The sequence below is a fragment of the Vidua chalybeata genome, chromosome 3, assembly GCF_026979565.1.
Source record: "Vidua chalybeata isolate OUT-0048 chromosome 3, bVidCha1 merged haplotype, whole genome shotgun sequence".
Lineage (NCBI taxonomy): Eukaryota > Metazoa > Chordata > Aves > Passeriformes > Viduidae > Vidua > Vidua chalybeata.
The window spans coordinates 93,881,050-93,904,381 of NC_071532.1; the positions used below are offsets into that span (position 1 = coordinate 93,881,050).

Genomic DNA, 23,332 nt, shown 5'->3' on the forward strand with positions numbered 1-23,332 from the left:
GACATACACAGCTACAAACCTATAAAACACTGGGTTTTATAGGAACTCCAGGATGGCCTTTCAAAGTACTCACTTCTATAGAGAGCCTCACCCTCCCCAGCCCACAAACACAGGAATGGGTGTGCGGGGGGTGGGGGGGGAAAATCCACTCCCAAAGTTGACACCGCAAGGGACTGCATGTGACAGAAAGCAGGACTGAAGGCACTCTGCACTGCTCAGCCATGTAGTATGGCAGAGCCACATGTGAGAATGCCACAGCTGACTCATCTCAGCCTCCTTCACCAAGGCCTTGTCTGACAAGTAAGGAGAGCCCTTGCCCCCGCCTGGCTCCACCACCTCACACCCCGACACCTGCGAGCTGGCCTGACAACAGCAGGATGCTGCAGGCACCGGGGAGAAAAACCACATTGCTGATTACCAGTCACTTCCACTGCAAAGTCAAATAACTAGATAATTTTTCAAAAGTGGTTGTACAACTGTATTTACAAAAGAAGCTGTGTATGCAGGATAGCATTGCAAGCTGCATAAAAGGAAGTGTGCAGTTTGCTCCACTCCACAGCAAATGTTATATAAGCTCTTCAGCTTTCATTTGCAAGTCACAGATCTGGCACAAAATTAAGATTCTGGCATTTTTTATTCAACCTCCAAACTGCTGCATTTTGACCAGACGACCAGCCAAGCAGGTATTTAAAAAGCAGCAGCGGAATCCAGTCCTGGCCACACCCGGCCGTGGTGGGGCTGCGTCAGCTGGTGTTACAAAACCCAGCCAGGTACAGAGATACAGCATACAAAACAGCCCAGCAGAAAAAATAGAAATAAATACGTCCAAAAGTTAAAAAAAAAATTATATAATTAAAAATATAAACAAAATATAAAAATATATGTGCATATATATATATACATATATATCTTACAATACATTGTAGGTATATATAACCTATCTATATTATACATAGATATAAAATACAACTAAATAAACTAAAAACCAGACTCTCGAGCTGCCCTGGAAAGCGAAGCGCCCCTGTGCTCAATTTCACCAGCAGCCTGGCGAGGCCAAAGCCGCATTCGACGCTTCTAAGATTTTTACGTGGAGGACACAGCACACGCCGCGACCCCGGGCGACAAGGGGCTGCGATGTGCCAGCGCTGCCCTGCCCGCGGTGTACGAGCGCGTCCGCTCCGCCCGCGGGCTGCGGGGGCGGCTCCGTGCCCGCCGCGACTGCCCCGCTGAGGAGCCCACCTGCCCCCGCGGGATCCTCACTCCAGCCCCCGCGGGATCCTCTCTCCTGCCCCCGCGGGATACTCACTCCTGCCCCCGCGGGATACTCACTCCTGCCCGGGCCGGGGCGCCCCCGCTCCCCCTCGCTTCCTCTCCTCCTGCCGCCGCTGCCGCCGCAGCCTCACTGGGCGGCGCCGAGGCGGCCCCGCCGAGCCGCGCACCTGCCGCAGGTGAGGCGGGCGGGGCAGGGGCGATTGCGAAGCGCCCGCTCCCCTTCCCGGCAGCGGCTCCTCGGCGGTACCGGTACTGCCCGGTTCCGTCCTGTCCTGTCCCGTCCCTCCCTTCCCGCTGTCCCGGGCGCGTTCCATACTTCGCTCCTTTTTTCCCCCCTCAAAACAGGCAAGTCCCAAGCCGCCTATAACAGCCGGTGCCGTAAAGCGAGGCGCGAGCGGTGCGACAGCCGCGAGGTCCTCTGAGCGAAGATGGCGGCGGGGGAGACGAAGTCGGTGCTGTTCGTGTGCCTGGGTGAGCGGGGCGAGGGACGGCCGCTCCCGCGCCGCTCCCGTTCTGCCCCCGCCGCTCCCGCTCTGCGCCCGCCGCTCCTCGGCCCGGGGCACCGGCGCGGTGGGGCGGGAGCGCGGAGAAGCGAGGGCCGGGAGCGGGGGAAGTGCGGCACCCGCCGCGGTGCCGCAGGCGTGCCGCCGTCGGGCGGTTCCGCGGGTTTGCCGTGTCGGGAGGGCCAAAGTAGTAGCCAGGAAGTGAGATGGAAGGCGGAATACACCTGCGCCCTTTTCGTGATCGGAACAACGAGGAAGGGCTTAGCGTTGAGGGCGGCAGAGCACCGCCACAGGTTGCCCGGGATGGTCGGGGAGTCTCCCTCTCTGGAGACGTTCCCATCCCACCTGGACGCGTTCCTGTGTAACCTGCTCTAAGTGACCCTGCCTCGACAGGGGTATCGCACTAGATAATTGCCAGAAGTCCCGTCCAACCGTAATGGTTCTGTGAATCTGTGAAGTCTGTAGGAAGTAGTGAAGAAGGTGAAATGCACTGTTGACAAACGCGAAACTCGTGTGTGGGAAAGTGCAACACCTAAACAGGCATAAACCAGCTCTGAGCTAAGGCTGCTGCTTGGGGGCAGCACGGTTGTGGCTTTGAGCAGCGTTCTGATATGGGCTGTGCAGCACTTGGCTTCTGGAACAGCGGGATGGGAACGGGGAGCCTGCCTGCAGGTTTGCTGTTGGGAGCACCTGACGTGGGAAAGAGAGAGAAAACCACAAGAGCCACTGAAGTTAATGTAAGAGCTGCTGGAAAAAGCGGGAAAGAAGGGTAGGATTTTAGGTAAAAAAAAGGAACTTGGTAGAGGCTCATCTATTATGATCTAATAATGAAATTCTTGATCTGGTATGAGAATGAGTGAAAAGAATAAGACATTCTTGAAAGGCTACCAAAATGAAGAAATAGGAAACTTTCTTTTACTTATATTTTCTATGCTTAAGTTTTAAATTTTGTCATGCAAAGTCACAGAAAACAGAATTTTGACGTGATCAGAAATCACCCGAATGCTTTTCTGGAGTTTAGGACAGTCAATTACTGGTAAACAAAATAATCACAACCAGCAAATAGCTAACTTGACTATATAGATTACAGAGCCATGCCCCATTTTGTGCATGCTTTCTCTAAACATCTGCTTTCTTCAGGGCATAACAAGCTGGATGGCCCTCTGCTCTGATCTAGGAGGGCTGTTAACATTATCTGCTTCCTTGCCCATATAATCTTACCTATGTGCTATGAGCCCCTGGCAGTGTGGCAGGTTTGTTGCAAAACCGTTAGTTGATGTTTGGCTTCTCACTATCTGCTTTTTTTGTTGTTGTAATAGGAGACATCCAGATTAGTTGAATAACAAAATATGAATTTAGTTTTCTGAAATATGATGTTTACCTTTGAGTAAAATCAACCACTAATAATAATCCAGAGAAAACATCCTTTAGTAAGGGATTATCAGTTGCTGTGTGTTTAGAAGCTAGTGGTCTATACAGATATATATATAAACATCTGATAGATAAAACAGATATCTGTAAAACATCAGCTATATATAAAACATCTTAATTAATAGGAATCTTCCTTCCCAAACATGATGTTCTAAGGACAGTGGTAATCACCATCCCTGTGTGCTGAAGGGTGAGCCAATGGGGAAGAAGACTGGTCTGGCTAAACAGGGAGTTCTGGCTGGAACTGAAGAAAGAAAGGAGAGATTATGACCTTTGGAAGAAGGGGCAGACAGCTCAAGGGGACTAAAGGGTGTCATGAAGTTACGCAGGGAGAAAAATTAGAAGGTCCAAAACCCAGCTAGAACTTAAAGTGTTTACTGCCATAAAAGACAAAAGAAAATATTTCTGTAAATACATCAGCAGCAAAATGAGGGCTAAGTAGAATCTCTGTCTTTATTGGATGCAGGAGGAAACAATGACAAAGGATGAGGAGGAGAAGGCTGAGGTGTTTAATGCCTTCTTTGCCTCAGTCTTGAACACTCAGACCAGTTTGTCTCTGTGTACCAGCTCCCTGAGCTGGAAAACAGAGATGTGGAGTAGTATCACACATTCACAGAATAGAATCACAGATTCACTAAAGTTGGAAAAGACATCCAAGATCACCAAGTCCAACCTTTGACCAAACATCAATCTGCCAACTAAACCATAGCACTAAGTACCACATCCAGTTGGTTCTTGAGCACTTCAGGGACAAGGAATCCCTCACCCTGCTGGGCAGTTCCTTTCAATTCTTAACCACCCTTTCAGTGAAAAATTTCCTCCTCCTATTCAAACTGAACCTCTCTTGGTACAGCTTGAGTCTGTTTTTTCTATTACAAGTGGCCTGGGAAGAGGCCACTGTCTGCAGTCTCCTTTCAGGTATTGTAGAGAGCAATAAGGTCTCCCTGAGCCTCCTTTCCTCCAGCTTAAACAACCCCACCTCCCTCAGCTGCTTCTCACAGGATTTGTGTTCCAGACCCTTCATCAGCCTTGGTGTCCTTCTCTGGACACACTGCAGCACCTCAATGTCTTGTAGTGAGGGGCCAGAGCTGAAGGTAAAATTTGAGGTGTATCCTCACCAGTACTGAGTACAGGGGGACAGTCATTGGTCAATCTCTGGTCTTGCTGGCCACATTATTGCTGATACAGGCTAGGATGTCACTGGCCTGCTTGGCCACATGGGCCCACTGCTGTCATCTGGGTGTCAGCCAGCACCTCCAGGTCCTTTTCTGCCAGGCTGCTTTCCACCCATGTTTCCTGCACTGAGGGAGCTGCTGGAAGTGCGCACTGAGCCACTTTCAATCATTTGCCATCAATCCTGGTCAGCTGGGAGGTTGTGGTTGACTGGAGGTTGGCAAATGTGACACTCATCTACAAGAAGGTTTGAAAGAATGACCTGGTGAACTGCAGGCCTGCCAGCCTGATATTGGTGCCACGGAAGGTCATAGAGCAGATGATCGTGAGTGCCATCATGTGGCACAGGACAACCAGGGCATCAGGCCCAACCAGGATGGGTTTAGGAAAGGCAGGTCTTGCTTGAACGACCTGATCTTCTGTGACCATGTGACCTGCCTCGTGGATGAGAAAAAGAGGCATGTTGTCTACCCGGACTTCACTACAACCTTTAACACCATTTCCCACAGCATTCTCCTGGAAAAAAGGGTGTACTGTTTCCTGGGTAAAACACTGGATGCGTGGGCCGAAAGTTGCGATGAATGGATTTACAGCCAGCTGACAGCTGGTCATGAGTAGTGGTTCCCCAGAGCTCAGTGTTGGGATCAGTCCTGTTTAATATCTTATTCAGTAATCTGGACAAGGGGATTGAGGGCTGCTGTAGTCAGGTCACAGGCAACACCAAGTTGGGTGGGAGTGTTGATCTGCTGCAGAATAGAAAGGATCTGCAGAGTGAGCTTTACAAGCTGTGTCAAATCCAACAATAAGAGGTTCAGCAAGACCAAGTGCTGGGTCTTGCCCTTGGATCACACCACCCTCTGCAGGGCTGCAGGCTGACAGCAGAGTGGCTGGAAAGCTGCCCCGTGGAAAAAGAGCTGAAGGTGCTCATTGACCACAGCTGAACATGAGCTAGTGTGTGCCCAGGTGGCCAAGAAGGCCAATGGCATCCTTGCCCGAATCATCAATAGTGTGGCAGCAGGACCAGGGCAGGGATTGTCCCCCTGCACGTGGCATTGGTGAGGCTGCATCTCAAGTGCTGTGTCCAGTTCTGAGCCCCTCAGTCAAGAAGGACATTGAAATGCTGGAGTGTGTCCAGAGAAGGGCAGCAAGGCTGGTGAAGGGTCTGGAGCACAAGTCTGAAGGGCAGCTATGGGAGCTGGGGTTGTTCAGCCTTGAGAGAAGGCTGGGACCTTCAGGAGGGACCTTACCACTCTACAATACCTGAACTAAGTTAACAGAGACAAGATGAGAGGAAATGGCCCTAAGTTGCACCAGGGGAGGTTTAAATTGGGTATTAGGAAAAATTTAATCACAAAGGGGTTGTCAAGCACTGGAAGGGGCTGCCCAGAGGAATAGTTGAGGCTCCATGTGTATTTAATAGACACGTAGACATGGTGTTTAAGAACATGAATTAGTGGGGGACTTGGCAGTGCCAGGTGAACAGTCAGATGTGATCTTCAGGGTCTTTTCCAACCTAAACTATTCTATGTTTTGTGAAACAATTCATATGTGTGGGTGTGTAAGCCCACAGTGGTGATTTGCACTATAACAAGGTTCTAATGCAGGAGCTCTCTAGTGTAACATAATAGTTGATATTAATTAATTATTAAGCCTGAGGAAAGGGTGCACAAGTACCAATCAGTACCAATGATAATAGGATGGATGGTCTTAATCAGATGTTGTAAATAGCCTTTAAATTTCCTCTTCTGTGTTACTGGGTTATGAAAAAAACCCTTAGTTTTTTTTAGTGATATGTGGTGTGAAAAGCTAATTGACATGATAAGCACTTTTTTTTTCAGTGAAATACACTCTTCTCAGTGAAATTTTGTAGGCAACTTGTTTCTTGTTCCTGCTTTAAGATTGCTTATTTTTTTTGTTATTCTTCAAGAGTGATACCTTTTTTTACTCCTAAATTTTATTAGGAATAATAGCTGAGATTATTGCTGAAAAGAGTACTAAACAGATTTCTAGAACTGCATTTAACTGCAGCATTGGATAATGCAGTACATTAATTCTAAAGTTTGCCACGTCTAATGAGAGCGGATTCCAGAAAGGACACTTCTTCATGAAAAGCTACATTTTCTTTCTACATTGTTTTGAAAGAAACCTATTACTGAAATATCTGTTGTGTTCTTTGTTTATAATGAAATAAGCAGATAGTCATTACACAACAAAATACAATCTAGTTAATGTGCATAACTACATTAATGATAAGGGTTCCTCATCACTGAGAAATAATTGAAATATCCAGCAACATATCTGATTACAGATATGAAAAGGCACCAGAAAATATTTTTTTTCATTTAAGCAGAGAAAGAATTAAAAGTGAAGGTGAATTAAAATGCAATTTGCTCATTTTACACTTACATAGCTCATGTAATTAATAGTTGAGCTCCAGAAATGGGCTTAATATGATGTTGTATTATATAAGTCTGCCTCTCTCTGATGATTTCTCCACTATAACACAACAAGCTGACTGGGCATCTTAGACCAGGTACTGGCTTTCTGATCTCCTCCAGAGATGGAGGAGTGGTTGTAAGATGGGTATACTGTTGAGCAAAGTGGGTTTGGCTAGATCTTCAGATTATTAATGCTTGTTGTGCATCACTGAGAATGAGTACTGTCTCCAGGGATCTAGACTGCATAAAATAATTTCTGAAATGGCATCTAACTTAGTGGGTGTGAGGACATTAGATGACAGTTACAGAGAGATTTGAGTTTCCTGATTCAGTTGTCACAATTCATTGTATGTGTTTAGATATAGCCAAATACTAGGTTTCATGGAACAAAATGCTGTTTATAGCAGAATGGGAAAGCAATAGGTTGGGTAAGACATTGAAGAAGTCATGAAAAACAGTTGCTGTAATGATGATTCTTGGCAGGTTGAATGTCTTTTTTTTTATAAAAAGAATGTAAGGAAAATTACCTTTATTTTATGCAGTATTGGTAATACAGCTGTAAGAATACAGTGTCTTATTTAATCTCTGTTTCAAAATGATGCAGAATTACTAGAGAGTTGAAAGCATGGTTGTAAAAGTAATCTTGGAATTGAAAAACAAGATCTATGCTTAAAATATGTTAAGGGTCTGATTGTTGTATCTAGGTGCTTATGTGTTGAAAACTTGTGTTTTCCTGGTGAACCTTTAGGTTTATTAGAAAAGCCTGATGTACTAGCAGTTGAATAATTCAGGATAATTATTCTCACTGCAAGGAAAGTTTTTTGAGACACACACACATAAATGCAAAGACTGGGGAATCTGAACTAAAATCTGTGCCTTGAATGGTTCCTCACAAAAGTAATTGAATGCTGAGTGTGACAAGATGGAAAGAACTAGGACTTGTGATGAAGTTCTGACAAGAATTTGAGTACAGAACATAATAAAGTGACTGCTCAGTTTTAAACACTCGTGAAGGGGACCTGATGAATGGTGCAAATGATGGAAAGTATTGCTCCAGTCACTTGGATGAAGTGACCATTCATGGAAACATAAGTAGAATAAAAATCAGGTTTTTGCTTGTGAGAGGGTGAAAACTAGTAAAACTTTTGTTGCTAACAGCAGACAACAAAAGAAGGGAACAAGAGGAAAGCATTTGTTTGCATTTGGGCAAGCTCTGAAAGAAGTAGGGAGCTGAATAAGGAACAATTAAGATCCAAAACCATTTGAGAGACTAAGTGATTGGATCAACATACTCAGAGATGGGCAATGGAACTGAGCATGAAATGGATTCAGGTTCTCTCTTCTGCCAGTAGAAGCAGAGCTTCAGTTTCTCTCTGGAGTGGGTCAAGGATAAGTGCAGAGATAGGAGTAAGAACTCCAAAGATTAGGTGCCTTGTGCTTAGAAAATTAATGTGAAAATATGACTTCTTAAAAGTGATTGACAAATGGTTCCAGTACTGATTCTGTGATTTAAATCTCTTGTCCTTGAATCATTGTATTCGGAGATGTTAGTAGGATTAATTTCAGTAGGTGGACTCCAGCTACCTTGGGCACTAGTTTTCTATGATTGAAAATGTCACTACAACTTAAAGAACTTGATATGCAAAAAAAAAAAAAAAAAATAAAGGGAGAAGATGGAGATTTTGAGAATTTTAATACTGCTGCCTTCTACATCAAGCCAGCATGATCAGATCAGTTGGATGTACAACAAAGCAAAAGGGAATGCTAGAGTAGGATAGGTAACGAAGATAATATGTAGATAACATTTAAGGAAAAGAATGGTTCAAGTCCAAGGAGGAAGGTAATTGCCCTATGATTCTTTTTGTGAAGTTTCTCCATTCTCCAAATACATCTGTCAATCCATAACTTAGGAAATACTGTACATCTGTGAGGATGCACAGCCTGAAAAGACCAATGTGGGATGTTAAACTGTATCTGAAATGGATAGAAAATTAGTGAGGAAAGTGACTGGAAAACAAGGATTAAGTTTGCATATGTTAGCGGGATAAGATAGAGCTTTACATCAATCTTGAGATGAGTGCTAACAGTTGCAAGGAGTAGCATGGGTAAAAATTGTATAAGATGAAAATAATATTGCAGAGTATGTGCGGAAAAGAGCTTCTTTTAAGTCAGTTCTGTGATTCTGTCCATAGTTCCCAAGAATAGATTTAAATGCTGCTTGAAGTTCCCTAACAGTGTTAATACTTCTGCTAATATCTGGAGTGTGTCATCAGGGAAGACATGAATTTTTAAGTCACAAACTGGGTTAAGTGTTGGTTTCAAAAATGATACAACTGAAGTTTCTAGTTACTGCTTGAAGTGGTAGTTAATATGTTTAATCAAGGGTGATCATGGTGCTGTTCATTATGGTATTTTATATGGTATCATTAAAGATTATATTTATGGCATTTATTTTAAGAAGTGAGCAAACTGTAGAAGAGTGAAAATTTGGAACATGTTCAATCCATGTGAAGCAGAAGGCTAAACAAATGGAAAAAGCCATGAGGGATTTATTTAAAAACCACAATTTTGAGCTTGTTAATGAATCACTAGATCCAAGAATATTAATCATTGTTTTATACTGAAGTGTTGAGTGTAGTGATGAAAGTTACTGTTCACGCACAGTTGTGTGGGATCATTCATACAGAGAAAAAATTTTGTTCAGGAAGAAATGGATGGCCTCCACAGCTGGTGTAATGGAAGAATGTAATAGTTTAGAAAAAAGACTTAAAGATCACCTATTTGAAGTAACAAAGAAAGAGAGGGAATGGACAAATTAGGAGTAGGAACTTATAAATCTGATACTCGTGAATGAGTCAAAGGTGATTGTAGAAGTTCTCAGGTTATTTTCAAAAACACTAAGTCCCTATTACAGACTTTTTTTTTTTATTTATTTAAAAACCAAATGGGAACAAACTTTTCCTGTAGTGTAATCTGTCGTTTTGTTTGAATTTACTTTTCTTGAATACTGACATATTAGAAGAAGTGCAGATCTGACTTAACTGGAGTGATTAGATAAGGTCAGTTAATTTCATGAAGAGATTGAGAGCTTAGTTTGTTTAGTTTAGCACAGCTATGCTTGGCAAGGGTTCTTTATCTGTTGAAGGAAAGACAGAGACTGGGGTTAACCAACATCAGATGAGCAGAGACTTTCAGGAATAAATACTAAGTTGAAACTGGAAGGTCTTATGCTACCACAGGAAATTAGTATGTGGAATAGCCTTTTAAGGTAGATGATGGTTTTTAAAGTGGAGCTTGATGTGTTTGTAGGAAGAATGATGCTGTATAGGCTTGCAATATCAAAGAACTGAGTTCATAGATATGAAGGTTATTTTCTGTCTTGTGCTGTATGTTACCATACTTTGAAGTTTTACTGTTTAATGATTAACTCACTCAAAAACTGAGATTATTTTTTTACTTTATTTTAAGCATTTACATAATTAATAATACTAATTTATTTTCTCACTTAACCACATAGCCCCAAAATTTTCCTGTTTTATCTTTCTTCCAAGACTGAGTTCATTTCTATGCATTAAATAAACTAATTCAAACAATGGAATTATAGTATGTTTTCTCCTGGAATATCTGCTGACATCAGAACTCACTTAATGTTTTGGCAAGATCAGTTTTTCAGTGCTTAGCCTGTTCCTTTTGCCATTTAGTTTGATTTGATGTTTTCTAAATCTTTTCTAATTTATGTTGCTTCAGACCTTCACTTCCTTCTTTGTGATTTTTATAGTTGATGTGTGACAGCAAGTTATTGAATGCCCAGGTCATAGCAGCTGCTCTCTAGCAATGAAGTATCTACTTTGGTGTTTTGTTTAAAAATGAGATTAAGTGCCTCATGTGAAAATTTCTTTTTGCTGTTGGGAATTTAGCTTTGTTCATTGGCATTTTTTTCTTTTTACCGTTTGAGATGTGGAAAGAATTTAATCAGTAGTAGGAGAGTGATTTATTTAAGGGTACAAAGATGAGTTTTGCCATTTCTGGTATTTTATACTTATCTGCTCAAAAATCAGAGATGAGCAAAGTTACACATTACATTTGACGGGAAAGGAAGATTTGTGTGTATGAGTTACTGCAATCTGCATTACAAATCAAATATTGTGAATATCCATCTAGTTACTGAAAATTGCTTAAGGATGAAAGAGCTAAATTAATAGTTGAAAAGGCTTTTTCTTTTTGTTGAGACACTTCATTCTTTTCAAATATGAATTTTTGCATGCATTTTTAAGAGATCTGCCATAGATTGTTACAGTTATAGCTACAGTTTCAGAACAAATATGCTGTAGTTCCATTATTTTTAGTTTTTAATGGAGCTGTAATTCATTGTTGAAATAGGTTCTTTCGGTCAGATCAAGTGGCTAGGGAAATTGGAGGCCATTGGAAAGGAAGATTGTTTATGTTTTTGCATAAATATCTTAACTGTTTGTTGGCTGGTTGACAGCATTTAAGCTTTGCCATGTGTTAGATTTTGTTCCTAATCCTCTGTATTTTGGGCAGAAAAAGTTCAGATTTTTTTTCCTGTGATGTTTTTAAAGCTTTTGTACTTGAATTCAATTTTTGGGGGTTAGAATTGGTTTCTGGATGCTGCTCTTGATGTGGGCTCAGTTTGACCTGTAGTGACTTGACTTCAGTTACCAAGAGTGTTTTTACTACAGGCTGTTCAGCCATTTCAGTACATTTTCACAATAGTGGTGTCTGTGTTTTGGACTTGTTCAAGAGACCAGTGGATAGTACAGAATCCTAGAATGATTTGGGTGGGAGGGGACCATCAGCTGGTTCATCTCATCTAATTGCAATGTCTTGCCATAAGCAGAGATGCCTTTCACTAGAACCGGTTGCTCAAAGCCCCATCCAGCCTGGTCTTGAGCATTTCCAGGGATGGAGCACCACAGTTTCTCTGGGCAACCTGTTCCAATGTCTCACTACCCTCACTGTAAAAAAAAAAAAAAAAAAAATCTTGTTTATGTCCAATACAAGTCTTCTCCATTTCTGTTTAAAACCGTTGTCCCTTGTCCTATCACTAGAGCCCCCTTTATATATAGAAAGGTTGCAGTAAGATCTGATCTCCCCACTCCTGTTCTTCTTCAGACTGCACAACTTCAGTTGTCACTCAGAGGTGCTCAGCCCTCAGATCATCTTTGTGGTCCTCCTTTGGACCCATTCCAACAGCTCCATGTCTTTCTTGTGCTGGTTGCCCCAGAACTGGATGCATTAGTTTGGGTGGGGTCTCGTGAGAGCTGAGCAGAGGGGCAGAATCCCCTCCCTCGACCTGCTGGCCATGCTGCTTGTGATACAGCCAAGGATATGATTTGCTTTCTGGGCTGCAGGTGCATTCTGCTGACTCGTATCCAGTTTTTCACCCACCAGTGTCCCCAAGTCCTCCACAGGGCTCCTCTCAATCCCTTCATGCCACAGTCTGTACTGATATTGGAGATTGCCCCAACCCAGGCACAGGACTCAGGGTTCTCATATACACAGTTTGCATTCTATCTGAGTAAATAAAAATCATTAATCTGATCTGGGCTGAAAAATCCACATAATTACTGTTTTTTTGTTTTCAAGAGTCTGAAAATTCACTTGAATCTCTTGTTTCCATAGGAAACATCTGTCGCTCTCCAATAGCTGAAGCAGTTTTCAGAAAACTTGTAGCTGATGAGAAGCTTGAACATAAGGTAAGCTATTGATTTCTGTTCCAAGTAATAACTGTCTCATAGCCAGTCAGAATATAAGCAGTGAGGAAAGAAACATAAAAATATGAATTTGTTTTTTTGTAGTGGAGGATAGACAGTGCAGCAACATCTGCCTATGAAATAGGAAGCCCTCCTGACTATCGAGGACAGAATTGCATGAAGAAGCATGGCATTACCATGAATCATATTGCCAGGCAGGTACTGTACCTTAATTTTCTTAAAATCTCTGTATGTATTTGTTTTGTTGTTACAGTGGAGGACAGACAGTGCCGCTGTGTCAGACTGGAATGTGGGGCGCTTCCCAGATACAAGGGCTTTAAGTTGTCTAAGAAATCATGGCATTGAGACAGCACATAAAGCACGACAGGTAGAAGAGAGTATATTTTCTTCCTTATTCATACCCATGCCCTAACCATTGCAATCACAGAAGTCATTGGACCAATGCGTGGTTAAGCATCAAGTAGTAAATAAATACTCTGTGCAGTTTTTTAAAGGACTCAAGAGTGGCTTAACTCTTCTAGTTGAGCTTAATGAGTTTTTTGTTATTAAGGTTCATTGGAAGTATAACTGGAAAGCATTGAACTAGTTTCTGCAATATAGAAAACTCCTGCCTCCAAATGTTTAGTATTCTGAGCATTTTTAAAATACTTTTTAAAAATGGACTTACTCTAGTAATGTGTGATGGATCCTTCAGCAAGGAATTGTATATTTATTTAGCAAAAAGAAGTAGAATACCTCTTCATCCATCACAAAAAGCTTTTGCGCTTGCATGTAGATATTTTAAAAATATCTGGAGTGCTAAATTAGAATGAAAGCACTCAAACCCAAGATTAGCAGCACAGTTGGTGGTAACTTCAGAGGAAGACATACCCTTGAAGCATTCTTAAGTCAAAGACAGGTTTGCCACTTAGTGAAATCCTCTAAGTTTAACCTAAACTCGTATCTGTTTTCATTAACAAAAGAACATGCATTTCCATACTGAATTCCAGAGAGATTGGAAGTAAATGTGTCTGCATCTATTTAAATCATTCAGACACTCATATAAATGCACATAATTTATTTCAGTTAACTATTCTCTGGATATAAGATATTCCTTTAGGGCTTGACCTTTACTTAGTTTGAGTTTACGCCACCAGTTTTTATATTGACAAAAAGATCAAGTAGTCTTGTTATTATCGTACATTTCGGTTCCCTTCAGAATTTTTCTAGACCTCACTGAGGTCATATTTACTTTCTTCACTTTTCAAAGACTAAATGTTTAGTTTTTTGACTTCCAAAAATAAATTTTCTCAATTAGTCAATTGCCCTCTGCTGACCTCTCCTGATGTTAATCTCTGTTTATATGAAACAGAATTAAGCACAGCACCATTTCAGATTTTTCAATAATTTACTATTAGAATAATAACTACAAAAGTCTGTTGTGATCTTTTCCTGTTACAACATCTGGATTTACTGTTCATCAGTTCTTACAAACATCATTATTTGTCAATATACAAGCTAAATAGTACTGAAGTTATTCAGTCAGTGTTTCAGTCATCACAGTAGTGTGACATATTTGTCTTCCTAGAAGATAAACCTTGGAAACTTGAGAACTGTTCTTCTAGGTGTTCCTAGAGTGGTTCATGAGCAGTTAAATAAAGCAAAGGACCCAAAACATGTTGATCCTCTGTCTTGAAGCAAATCTTTATATCTTCCTTTGGCAGAGAAAAAATGAAAATGAAGACATTTGCTTATACATTCTGGCAAATGAAGAGATTTTTCAGTCAGAAGACCTTAAAATGCTACATATTCAGGGAGAGAAAATAAAAAAATGAGGCAATAAAATGAAAGACTAAGAGGATGAAAATTTGTCTAAATCATTCCAGTACACATAGTTTATTTTATAAAGAAAATCTTCAAATCCCTGAACTACAGATAACAGTTTATTTTGCACTGATGTTAACAATGTAACTCCAATTTTTTTTTTTCCCTAAACTTCTGTCAGATGGTCTCTGCTGATTCTCTGAACTGCAGACCTGATATGGTCTTGTGGTACTTCTGAAAAAAGAGGTACTTGACAGTGGAGAATAGGACTGTTCAGAGTGGTCAGGTTGGTACAAGTGGAAGTGTATTTGCTTCACTTTTAGAGACAAACTTAAGGATAGAATTTTGTGTGACACTTGTTTCAGAACAGATTAAGGAAGATTTTATAATAGAGGCTGCAGAAATAGAGAGTAGGGATTTATCTTCTGTTGCCTTCGAAGTACTGTACAATTATCCTCTTCAGTCCTGTGGAAAACTGTTACCCACCCAGTGAAAGGCACCTTCTCTCATGTAATTTTTTGCATAATTATGATAATCATGGATTTTAGCTTTTTTTTTTTTTAATTCAGTACTACAAGAATGGCTTATGTAAAAGAGAATATTAAATTGGTCATGTCCTACCATCATGTACAGTGATATTCTAAGTTAAAAGTGAAGTACAAAAACAAATGTATATATTTATATATAAAATAAAGTTATCATTTTAGTTAATCGCAGGTTGCTGTATGAAATTCTTTAAGCTCTTATTCTTCATGCACAAACCAGAAAGGTTTTAATCATTTTCACTTTTATTCATGCTGAGGCAAAAGTTGATTTTGGTATGACTCATACCATGCATTTGCCTTAAATATGAAATTGAGATTAGAAGAAGGTTGTATTAAATATGTTTCACAACTGGGTAAATTTGAGGATTACTACCTCTCTGTGGGTTTCAGACAGAGAAAAAGAGATTTCCCTTCTGTAAATAAAAGGAAATGTTTCACTAATAATTTAATAATTGTTACATACATTTTTTAAATTTAAAGTTATTGTTATCTGTGTAGTTTCATCCAAAGTTGCCTACTTGAACTCTCCACTACACTTCTCAAAATGTATCTAAATTTTTATGTCCTCAATTTCATCCCCCAAATTACTAGGTCTAGTAGTTTTGAGGAGTACCTTCAGTTCAATGGAGTTTTCTCAATTAAAACTTTTTTTTTGTTTTAAATCTGACTCTGTGTTATGGCTTAAAAGCACAAGCCAAATGGTGGCCTTGATTTTAGGGCTGCATTTGCAACTGTATTAGTGCTGGTCATAGGGTAATAACTGTCACATTGTCAGGTGTTCTTAGTTTATTCTCCCATTTGTCTGTACAAAGAAATCAGTGCCCTCTTATTTTCACAGGGGCAAGTGTTCAGCTGTGTAGAACAATCAGAAGCAGATTGTAGAAGTCCTGATTAGATTTGCCAGGAAAATAGAGCTATTTCCACTGCAAAAATATTTTCTTAGGTCAGAGGCACTGCATGAATACAGCAAATGTTTTTACAGTGAAAATAAACAAGTCTGCATTAGTTTTCATCATTAACCCTTTCTTTTCATGTGCATGCCTGACCTTTCCTCTTCAGTTCTCTTTGTGTGTAATGTTTCATTTATGGCTTTATTCTGATACTAATTTCTGTCTGTCTTTTCTTGCTCCCTGTTACAGAAGCTTAATCAGTATCTATTTGCCGTTTGCACAAAAAAATGTGGCTGTTTTGCCATTTAAACCTTTTTTTTTAATACATAAATATTTTCTACAAGTTAAAACACTGGCTTACAGGATAATGTATTTTGCCTTTTGGCTGTGTACTTGCTTACTCACTTCTCTAGACCATCCTTTGTAGGGATGCCTGCCAGAAAACCTATTCTGAACAACCTTCCCAAGTTTCTTGGTTATGATGCTTCACACAGCCCTGTGCATGAAAGAAATCTTCAAGTGAACTCTAATATTAAAAATTTTATTCCATTTCTTCATCCTCTTTATGGACACCTGGTTCAGATATACTGTACCAGTGTTGGGGACATGGTCTGGGAAGATTTTACCCAACTAAAGCTTAAATGTAAACTGAAATAAAATTACAACTGGCAAACATCTGCAGCCATCCTTAAAACAAGAAGATGACATTAGTATTTAAGTTAGTGGTTTATCTGCTGTGTTTGCCTGCATGACTTGAACTCAGATCTCTGAACAAAATTGATACCCATGTTCAGGAGTCAATAAATTACAAGAAAGAAAAAGAACAGATGGTATAATGGTAGGAAGATGTACAATAGATCCCAGATTTTTTCACATCATACTACAAATTTTGTGAATTTACATGGTTTAAAGTGGATGCATTTGTTTTTAAGAGATTGTAACTCATACCATCATACTTCAGCTTTAAGTTTCACTTGGTATATATTCTTGTGCTGTAGTAGATTTCTAGATTGGAAGTATTGCAATTGATTCCAGGTTACTTATATTTTTGTTGTCCTATCAAGAAAGTAATTTTTCTATTTTATTTGTAACCATTTTATTGCATGGTTCCCATAATTGGAAATTGCTTTAGTTTTAGTAGTTGAAAAGTACTAGAAATGTTGTTTTTAATGATGTTCGAAGTTGATGCATGAAATGTAAAAGGAAAAAATAGAAAAGGTTTGTTAAATAGCTGATTTGGGTTTGTTTTTTTTTTTTTTTTTTGTGGAATATTTGCAGAAATGGATAAATAATCATGGGAATATATTTAAAATCTTGTAAGTTATTATAAAATTGAATGAAGTTGCAGTTCTATTCTTTCCACCTGTGTCTTTTTTTAATAAATCAGAGCTGCAGAATTTGAAAACACTTTTCCCCCCCTTTCATTAATCAAATGCAGTTTGTAGGCTAAAGCACCTATTTTTACTTCTAGATTACTAAAGAGGATTTCCAGACCTTTGATCATATACTTTGTATGGATGAGAGCAATCTAAGGTAATGTATGAAGAAATGGAACAATTCATATGGATTACTTGTAGTTATGTCTCATAAGTCACTTTGAAGACAGGTGTCACATTTTACTGCTTAGCTTATGTTGAGGTTTCTTTGTTTGGATTTTTTTTTTTTACATGTATGTGAATGATGTGCTAATGGATAGATTCTTCACTTCTAATAAGTTTATTGAGCCAGAACTCAATGGTTTATTTGTGTGATACATGCCACTCAAGGATGAAGGACATAGAAATTTACTTACTTTGTGCTCTATACAGCTGATGCCTGTATAATTAAGAATGAGGATGTACTTACTGTCTTGATTGAAGTGATCCGTTTTTTCTAATTGCATGGCAGCTAAAAGACAAACTGGGAACTTGGAAGGGATTAAATGATTTTTTTTTTTTTTACTTTTTTATATAGAAAAAGAGAGGGAACTCTGAAATTAGCAAGGTTATTAGCTTGGGGAAGTCTTATTGTTAGCTGTGCTGTAGCTAAGCGTACTTAAGAAAGATCTGGTTAAGTAGCTGCCTAGTGTAAAATTTTGGGTATCACTAGCAAAATTTCTGTTCAATTACATGCATATTGAGGATTAAGGAGCTGAATTTAATAAACTACAAGTGTCAAAGGGCTTGTAAGCACTTGACAAAGTGCTTGTCAAGTTAGTTTAAAAAGGCCCAAACCACCACAACCAACAACAAAACCTAAATGAAGACCTTATTAGTAGCACATAAAGTCTTCTAGAAGCAGCACCACTTAACTGAAATAAGTATGATATTGTTGAATTTTCTAGAATGTCTTGAATAAGCTCTCTTCCACAGCCTTCATGACCAAAGGGTATGTTGGCTTGATTGCAGTGTCTCAGGCAATGACATGACAAGGCTTCCTTCTATTTTCACTTGAGTTCTTAAACAGAAATTTGAATTAACAATTTATTTGATATGAGCTCTAGAGAAGAAGAAATGTCAGAACTATAACAGGGATATTGCTGCTGCTGTGCTAAAGCTTTCCCTTCAGCTTGCACTGTATTGCCTAGGAATGCTTACTTGTAGCTCAAGGAGGGCAAGCTGATTCCAGGTGTTGATGGAATGACTGTCATATCAGAAAGGGAAGATTTGGGACATGTCTTTTCTTTAGTACTAGAGCCATCTGACCCTCTCCTGTTCATTAAGTGGTATGCCAAAAACCTTTAAGAAGATGGTCTGACATTTTTTTAATAACAGAAAGCTAGAGAATTTATTGAAAAATCTGTAAATTCAAGCAACAGCTTGATAGAAGATCTCTGATTTTCCTTGAAGCAAAACCAGTACTGTGGTCTCACTGCTATTTCTAAACTATGTGAAATTAATTTCTTAATCAGAATTAATAATTTTAATTTAATGTCTTAAAACTGATATGGTTATGACTAAGTATTCACAAGGGATTTCTTTGCCTTTTGTAATGGTGAGTAAGTAAAATGATGATTTGGTATGGAGATGTGTAATATTAAAATAATTTAGTATGTTTTGGGAGTTCATTGTGAAGATGATAGTACTGAGCTGTCTTTAATCTGAAGATGATGAAAGGTCCATTTTAAGAATGGATAACAGATGACCGTTTTTGGGATAACAGATGGCCATTTTTAAGCAATTAAGGAAAATGCCATTTCAAAACTAGAATGTTCTATCAATGAGAGGCAATGTAGAAGGAAGAGGATGTGACAGCTGGTGAAATGCTACCGTATATCAAAAGGAAAACAGGTGTAGCTCACTGATTTACCATTTTCTGTTAACTGAATGTGGTAGGATTTCACATGAGCTAGAGCATACCAGCCTAAAACAGTGGTTTTGAGCAGATAGGAGAATCTTACTCATACTTCTGGAAAAATACCTGGATAATTTAAATTGTTTTTTGTTCAATACAAGCTAAGGGTAAGTGTTGAAAGCGCTAATGATTGATTTGAGGACGAACTTGATGAACTTACTGTTAAAAAGTTTTTTTAAGCTGTGGGTAAAGTGCCTGACTGCTTCTTTATGCTTTGAATTCAGTTTATGTCTTCCATACTCAGTTAAAAAAGACCCCACATAACAAGAAAAACAAAAATAAGGAGCAGCATAAAGTCCACAGGATTGATGAAGTCCAGACACGTTATTTTCCTGCATTGTCTAGAAATGGTTGTGAGCATCTCATACAGATGCCAAAATTCTGAAGGAAAATTCAGGGGAAAATTTTATTTTCTCTTCTACAGAGATTTGAACAGGAAAAGCAACCAAGTTAAGGACTGCAAGGCCAAAATTGAGCTACTTGGAACTTATGATCCACAGAAACAGCTTATCATTGAAGATCCATACTATGTATGTATAAGAAATTCTTTGGGTGGCTTGATTAAAAATTGTGTGTGTGTAGTATAATCTTCCCAGATCATAATGGGGATATGAGACATCAGTTGGCATATGATATATAATCTGATGTTACACAAAGTGTAAACTGTTTTTTAATGACTTAAGAAAACTATATATTACTGGGATAGGAAAAGAAAATGTTACTATGCTTATAACATGTATTTAAATTAAAATAATGCAGTGCACCTACATTTTCAATATTGGGTGAAACCCTGTTTGATCAGCCTCGTTACAAAAAGGATGTGATCAGGAAAGTTAGAGACATAGCCATTGACACAGGTGGTCAAAAAAGTTGGATAATGCCAGCCAAGAGCAAACAATTAGACTAATATTCTTCAGTTTAGGAAACAGAAGTGGATGAAGATGAGGTAGGTTTCTCTAAAATCTTGATATCATGGGGAAAGCTGACTAAGAAATTGCTATTCATTACCCAGGAAGTAGAGAATATGGTATAGTGGTAAGCAAATGGAATTAGTGGGAAGCAGGCTCAAAACAAAAAGGAGTTTGTTTTGGGCTTTTTGTTTCCACACAGTGCTTCATTAAACTGTGAAATTCAACATGACAGTTTAGTGTGAACCTAAAAAAGGAAAAGACTTAAAAGGCTCAAAAGTGAGTGGAAGAAATACATGAAGGAAAGTCATGCATGACTGTTGAATACAAAGTCACAGAGTTTGTCTTTGGAAATTCCTGAGCTCAATTTAGAGAGAAATATGCCAAAGCTATCACCAAGTATTTACACTGTTTTTATTTTTTCCTAACGTCTGTTGTTTGCTATGACTGACAGCAGACAAACCAGTCTGCAATTTGTATTTGCTCTTTAGCCAGTATTGTTATTCTTACAGTCTTTTTCCTCTCTTCTTTTCTAGGGGAACGAAAAGGACTTTGAAACTGTTTACGAGCAGTGTCTTAGATGCTGTAAAGCATTTTTGGAGAAGTCTCATTAATGCTTCATGATATAATTTCTAAAAAAAAATAATTAGCTTCTTCTGAAATATGTAAAGTTTACCTGATTGATGTATTTAAATTGTAAAATTATGCCTCTACATTCAATACTTACTCAGTTTAATTTTGTATTTTAGCTGTTCTATCACCTAATGAGAAAATATAGAAAGGTTTTAATTGGATTGCATGATCAACCATTTTGTCACACATCAATGCAGTTATAAAGTATATATATAATTCAGTATAAATTTTTCTGTAAACTCTTCCAGTGCTTTCTCACAAGCACTGGAAAAGTAACACCTTGCTTCTTTATATATAATGCTGACTGAACTGAGCTCTTGTCCTCAATGAGTTGATTTTAGTCAACTTTCAATGCTAGTCTGTGAGATAATAATTGATCTGTAACTTAGGTTATGTCATCCCAGTATCATTAGGCAGCCTTTGGATGGAAGCTGTTTCACGTGGAGCCTGCTAGACTAAAAGATCTGCTGCCTAATAGAACTGGCTAAGTCTTCCTTTAGTCTTCTGGTCAGTTCCTAGCACAGTGACACACAAGCACATGTAACACAGCATTTACTTTGAGGAGAAAACATACCAACTTTAAAGCTGAAATGTGAAATCACATTTATCTCACAATAGTAAAATACTCAAGTCCATGCAATACAATGGATGAGAAATTTGCTGTAATCCCAGTTCCTACATGAGGGTCAGACAGTATTTCCAGATTTACTCAGGAGGACGTACAGCCTATCACAAGTGTTCTTTGAGAGTATAGTGCAGTGTAAAGACAGTCCATCTGTAATACAATACTAAGTTTGCAGAAGGCCAGTAAGTAGACAGTTCTGCTCTTGGACAAAATTTGAATGCTTTGTAAAAGTCTATGCCTGCTTTTCTGAACATCACCCTTCCTGTCTGCCTTAGACATGTAAATGTACTGAGATCAGTAATATAAGTGATACTGTGATGATTTTCTGTTTTGAATATTCTCAGCATTGGTATGAACTAGCATTAGCATGTTATCTGTAAAACTGGCTCTATAAAATTTGTTTTCTTATTTAGCCTTGTTTTTGTCTTTTGCTGTCTTCCAAACTTGTAGTCTGTACTTGTCACCTGCTCAACCTTCTGGGAGAGAGATGGATTTCAACAGAAGATCATGTTATTCTTGGGGAGGTTGGAATCCTGGTGTCACTCTGTGTTTGTTGCAGACTTCACAATGGGGATTAAGTTTCTTGGGACTTCTGCTGTAGAATAGATGTGTTTGTGTTAATGAGGTTTCTGTTTTGTGCTAAAATTTCAATCAGACATCAAACTTCAGAACTTGCTTAGAAAAGGCAGATGGTAGAAGGTATACTTAAATACAGAAATCAGAATCTTTACGCATTATTGCATTACCATCAGAAGTTTTGACTTCTAAACACAAGCGAGGAATTGCAAGCTAATAGCTGTTTCACTTTTCAGGGACAAAGAGTTATACACTATTTCAGATCCAATTAAGTACTGCCTCTGGAAGAATTGTTTTCAATTTCTTTATTAATGTTTTGAGAAAGTAAATGGGGGGAAATGATGGGCAGTTAGGGACAAAACATCCTAAATGTGGTTTGATGCACCTTTAAGGTCAAAGGTGGAAGTATTTAGGCATAATCTAGTGTTATTCCTCACCAGAATGACCATTTCAGATATCCCAGTGAAAGTAAAATAACTCATAAGATTGACAACATGATGGTTTGTGCTTTCCCATTCATGGCTATGTAGGAATTCAGCCTATAGTTTCCTGCATATTGAGGCTGAGATTGAAAGGTCTTAAATCTGTATCTTTAAGCTGCTGGGGTAACAAAGGAAATAAGAGGATATGGTTGTTTACCTTCACTAGGCTTAGGAATCTTCCTGTAAAGTGATACTAAGTCGAAACTCATGTTAAATTCAGTTCACATTTTAAAAGTTTCAACTTTTCAGCAAGCAATCTAGTGACTTAATAATTCACCACCTCTACTAGGACGAATAAGCTGGTTGATTTATTTTTATAATCAGTAGTTTTTTTTAATGGAAGAGGGAAGGAGCCACTATGGTGTTTTATACAAATTTGTAGAAGCCCAGCATACGGAACAGGGATTGCATTCAGGAAGGACAGTTGCACAGAACCATTTTTTGGGTTCAAAGAGAAACAGTGAAAATAGGATTAAGACACAAATCATGTATTATACAGATGACTAAGCGCTCACACATCCAAAATGTCACTCGTGAAAAATGTAGTTTTGAATGAAAAAATACAGAACTGACTCCTGTTTCTCCCTCCCTGCCCCCACAGCTTGTTATAAGTGGTAAAGTTAAGAGTAAAAAAAAAGTTAGCTACAGTCCAGTATAGGTGTATTTTCTGCCGGAGCATGATGACTTCTGCTAAATCTAGAGAAAACTTCTAGGGGATTAATTTATTAATTGATTAAATAATTAATAAGTTGCTATTTCTTTTACAAGGAGATTTTCTACAAGGTTTTTGTTTAGCCAGATTTTGGGTATCCTACTAGAAAAAGAAAGCTTCACAATATGTTAAACTCACATGTTAAGTATTAGCCTGTGGTCTGGTCAGTGGAACCACAGCGAAGCACAGAGTTCCACCTGCGTTTACTGCAGATGAGCACTTTAGTGAATCTCATAGAAGTTGATTCCTTCAACAACCATGTTTTCTGCAGGC

General features: G+C 39.0%; 2 protein-coding genes across 7 annotated transcripts in view; one reads left to right on the forward strand and one right to left on the reverse strand.

Moving 5' to 3' along the window:
• Positions 1-1,642, reverse strand: part of SH3YL1 (SH3 and SYLF domain containing 1) — a 48,858-nt gene extending 47,216 nt beyond the window's left edge. Inside the window, exon 1 of one of the 5 annotated variants that reach the window (XM_053937267.1) lies at positions 1,589-1,642. Coding sequence is in view for 3 of the 5 variants with exons in the window: in XM_053937271.1 (XP_053793246.1) it covers position 1,589 (1 nt within the window). In the remaining 2 variants the exon portion in view is untranslated. Of the gene's footprint in view, positions 1-1,306; positions 1,420-1,588 lie in introns of those variants that run through there. The other 4 variants (XM_053937271.1, XM_053937268.1, XM_053937266.1 and 1 more) reach the window with 4 other exon arrangements.
• A 14-nt stretch (positions 1,643-1,656) lies between these two features.
• ACP1 (acid phosphatase 1) lies at positions 1,657-21,701 on the forward strand. 2 transcript variants are annotated; one of them, XM_053937274.1, is made up of 6 exons: positions 1,657-1,743; positions 12,461-12,534; positions 12,637-12,750; positions 17,262-17,323; positions 19,548-19,653; positions 20,568-21,701. In XM_053937274.1, exons 1-6 carry the CDS (start codon positions 1,701-1,703, stop codon positions 20,643-20,645), a joined length of 477 nt encoding a protein of 158 aa, XP_053793249.1. In that variant the 5' UTR covers positions 1,657-1,700; the 3' UTR covers positions 20,646-21,701. The 2 variants fall into 2 exon arrangements, with proteins under 2 accessions (XP_053793249.1, XP_053793250.1); XM_053937275.1 differs by lacking the exon at positions 12,637-12,750 and adding an exon at positions 12,806-12,919.
• Positions 21,702-23,332: the final 1,631 nt, after the last annotated feature.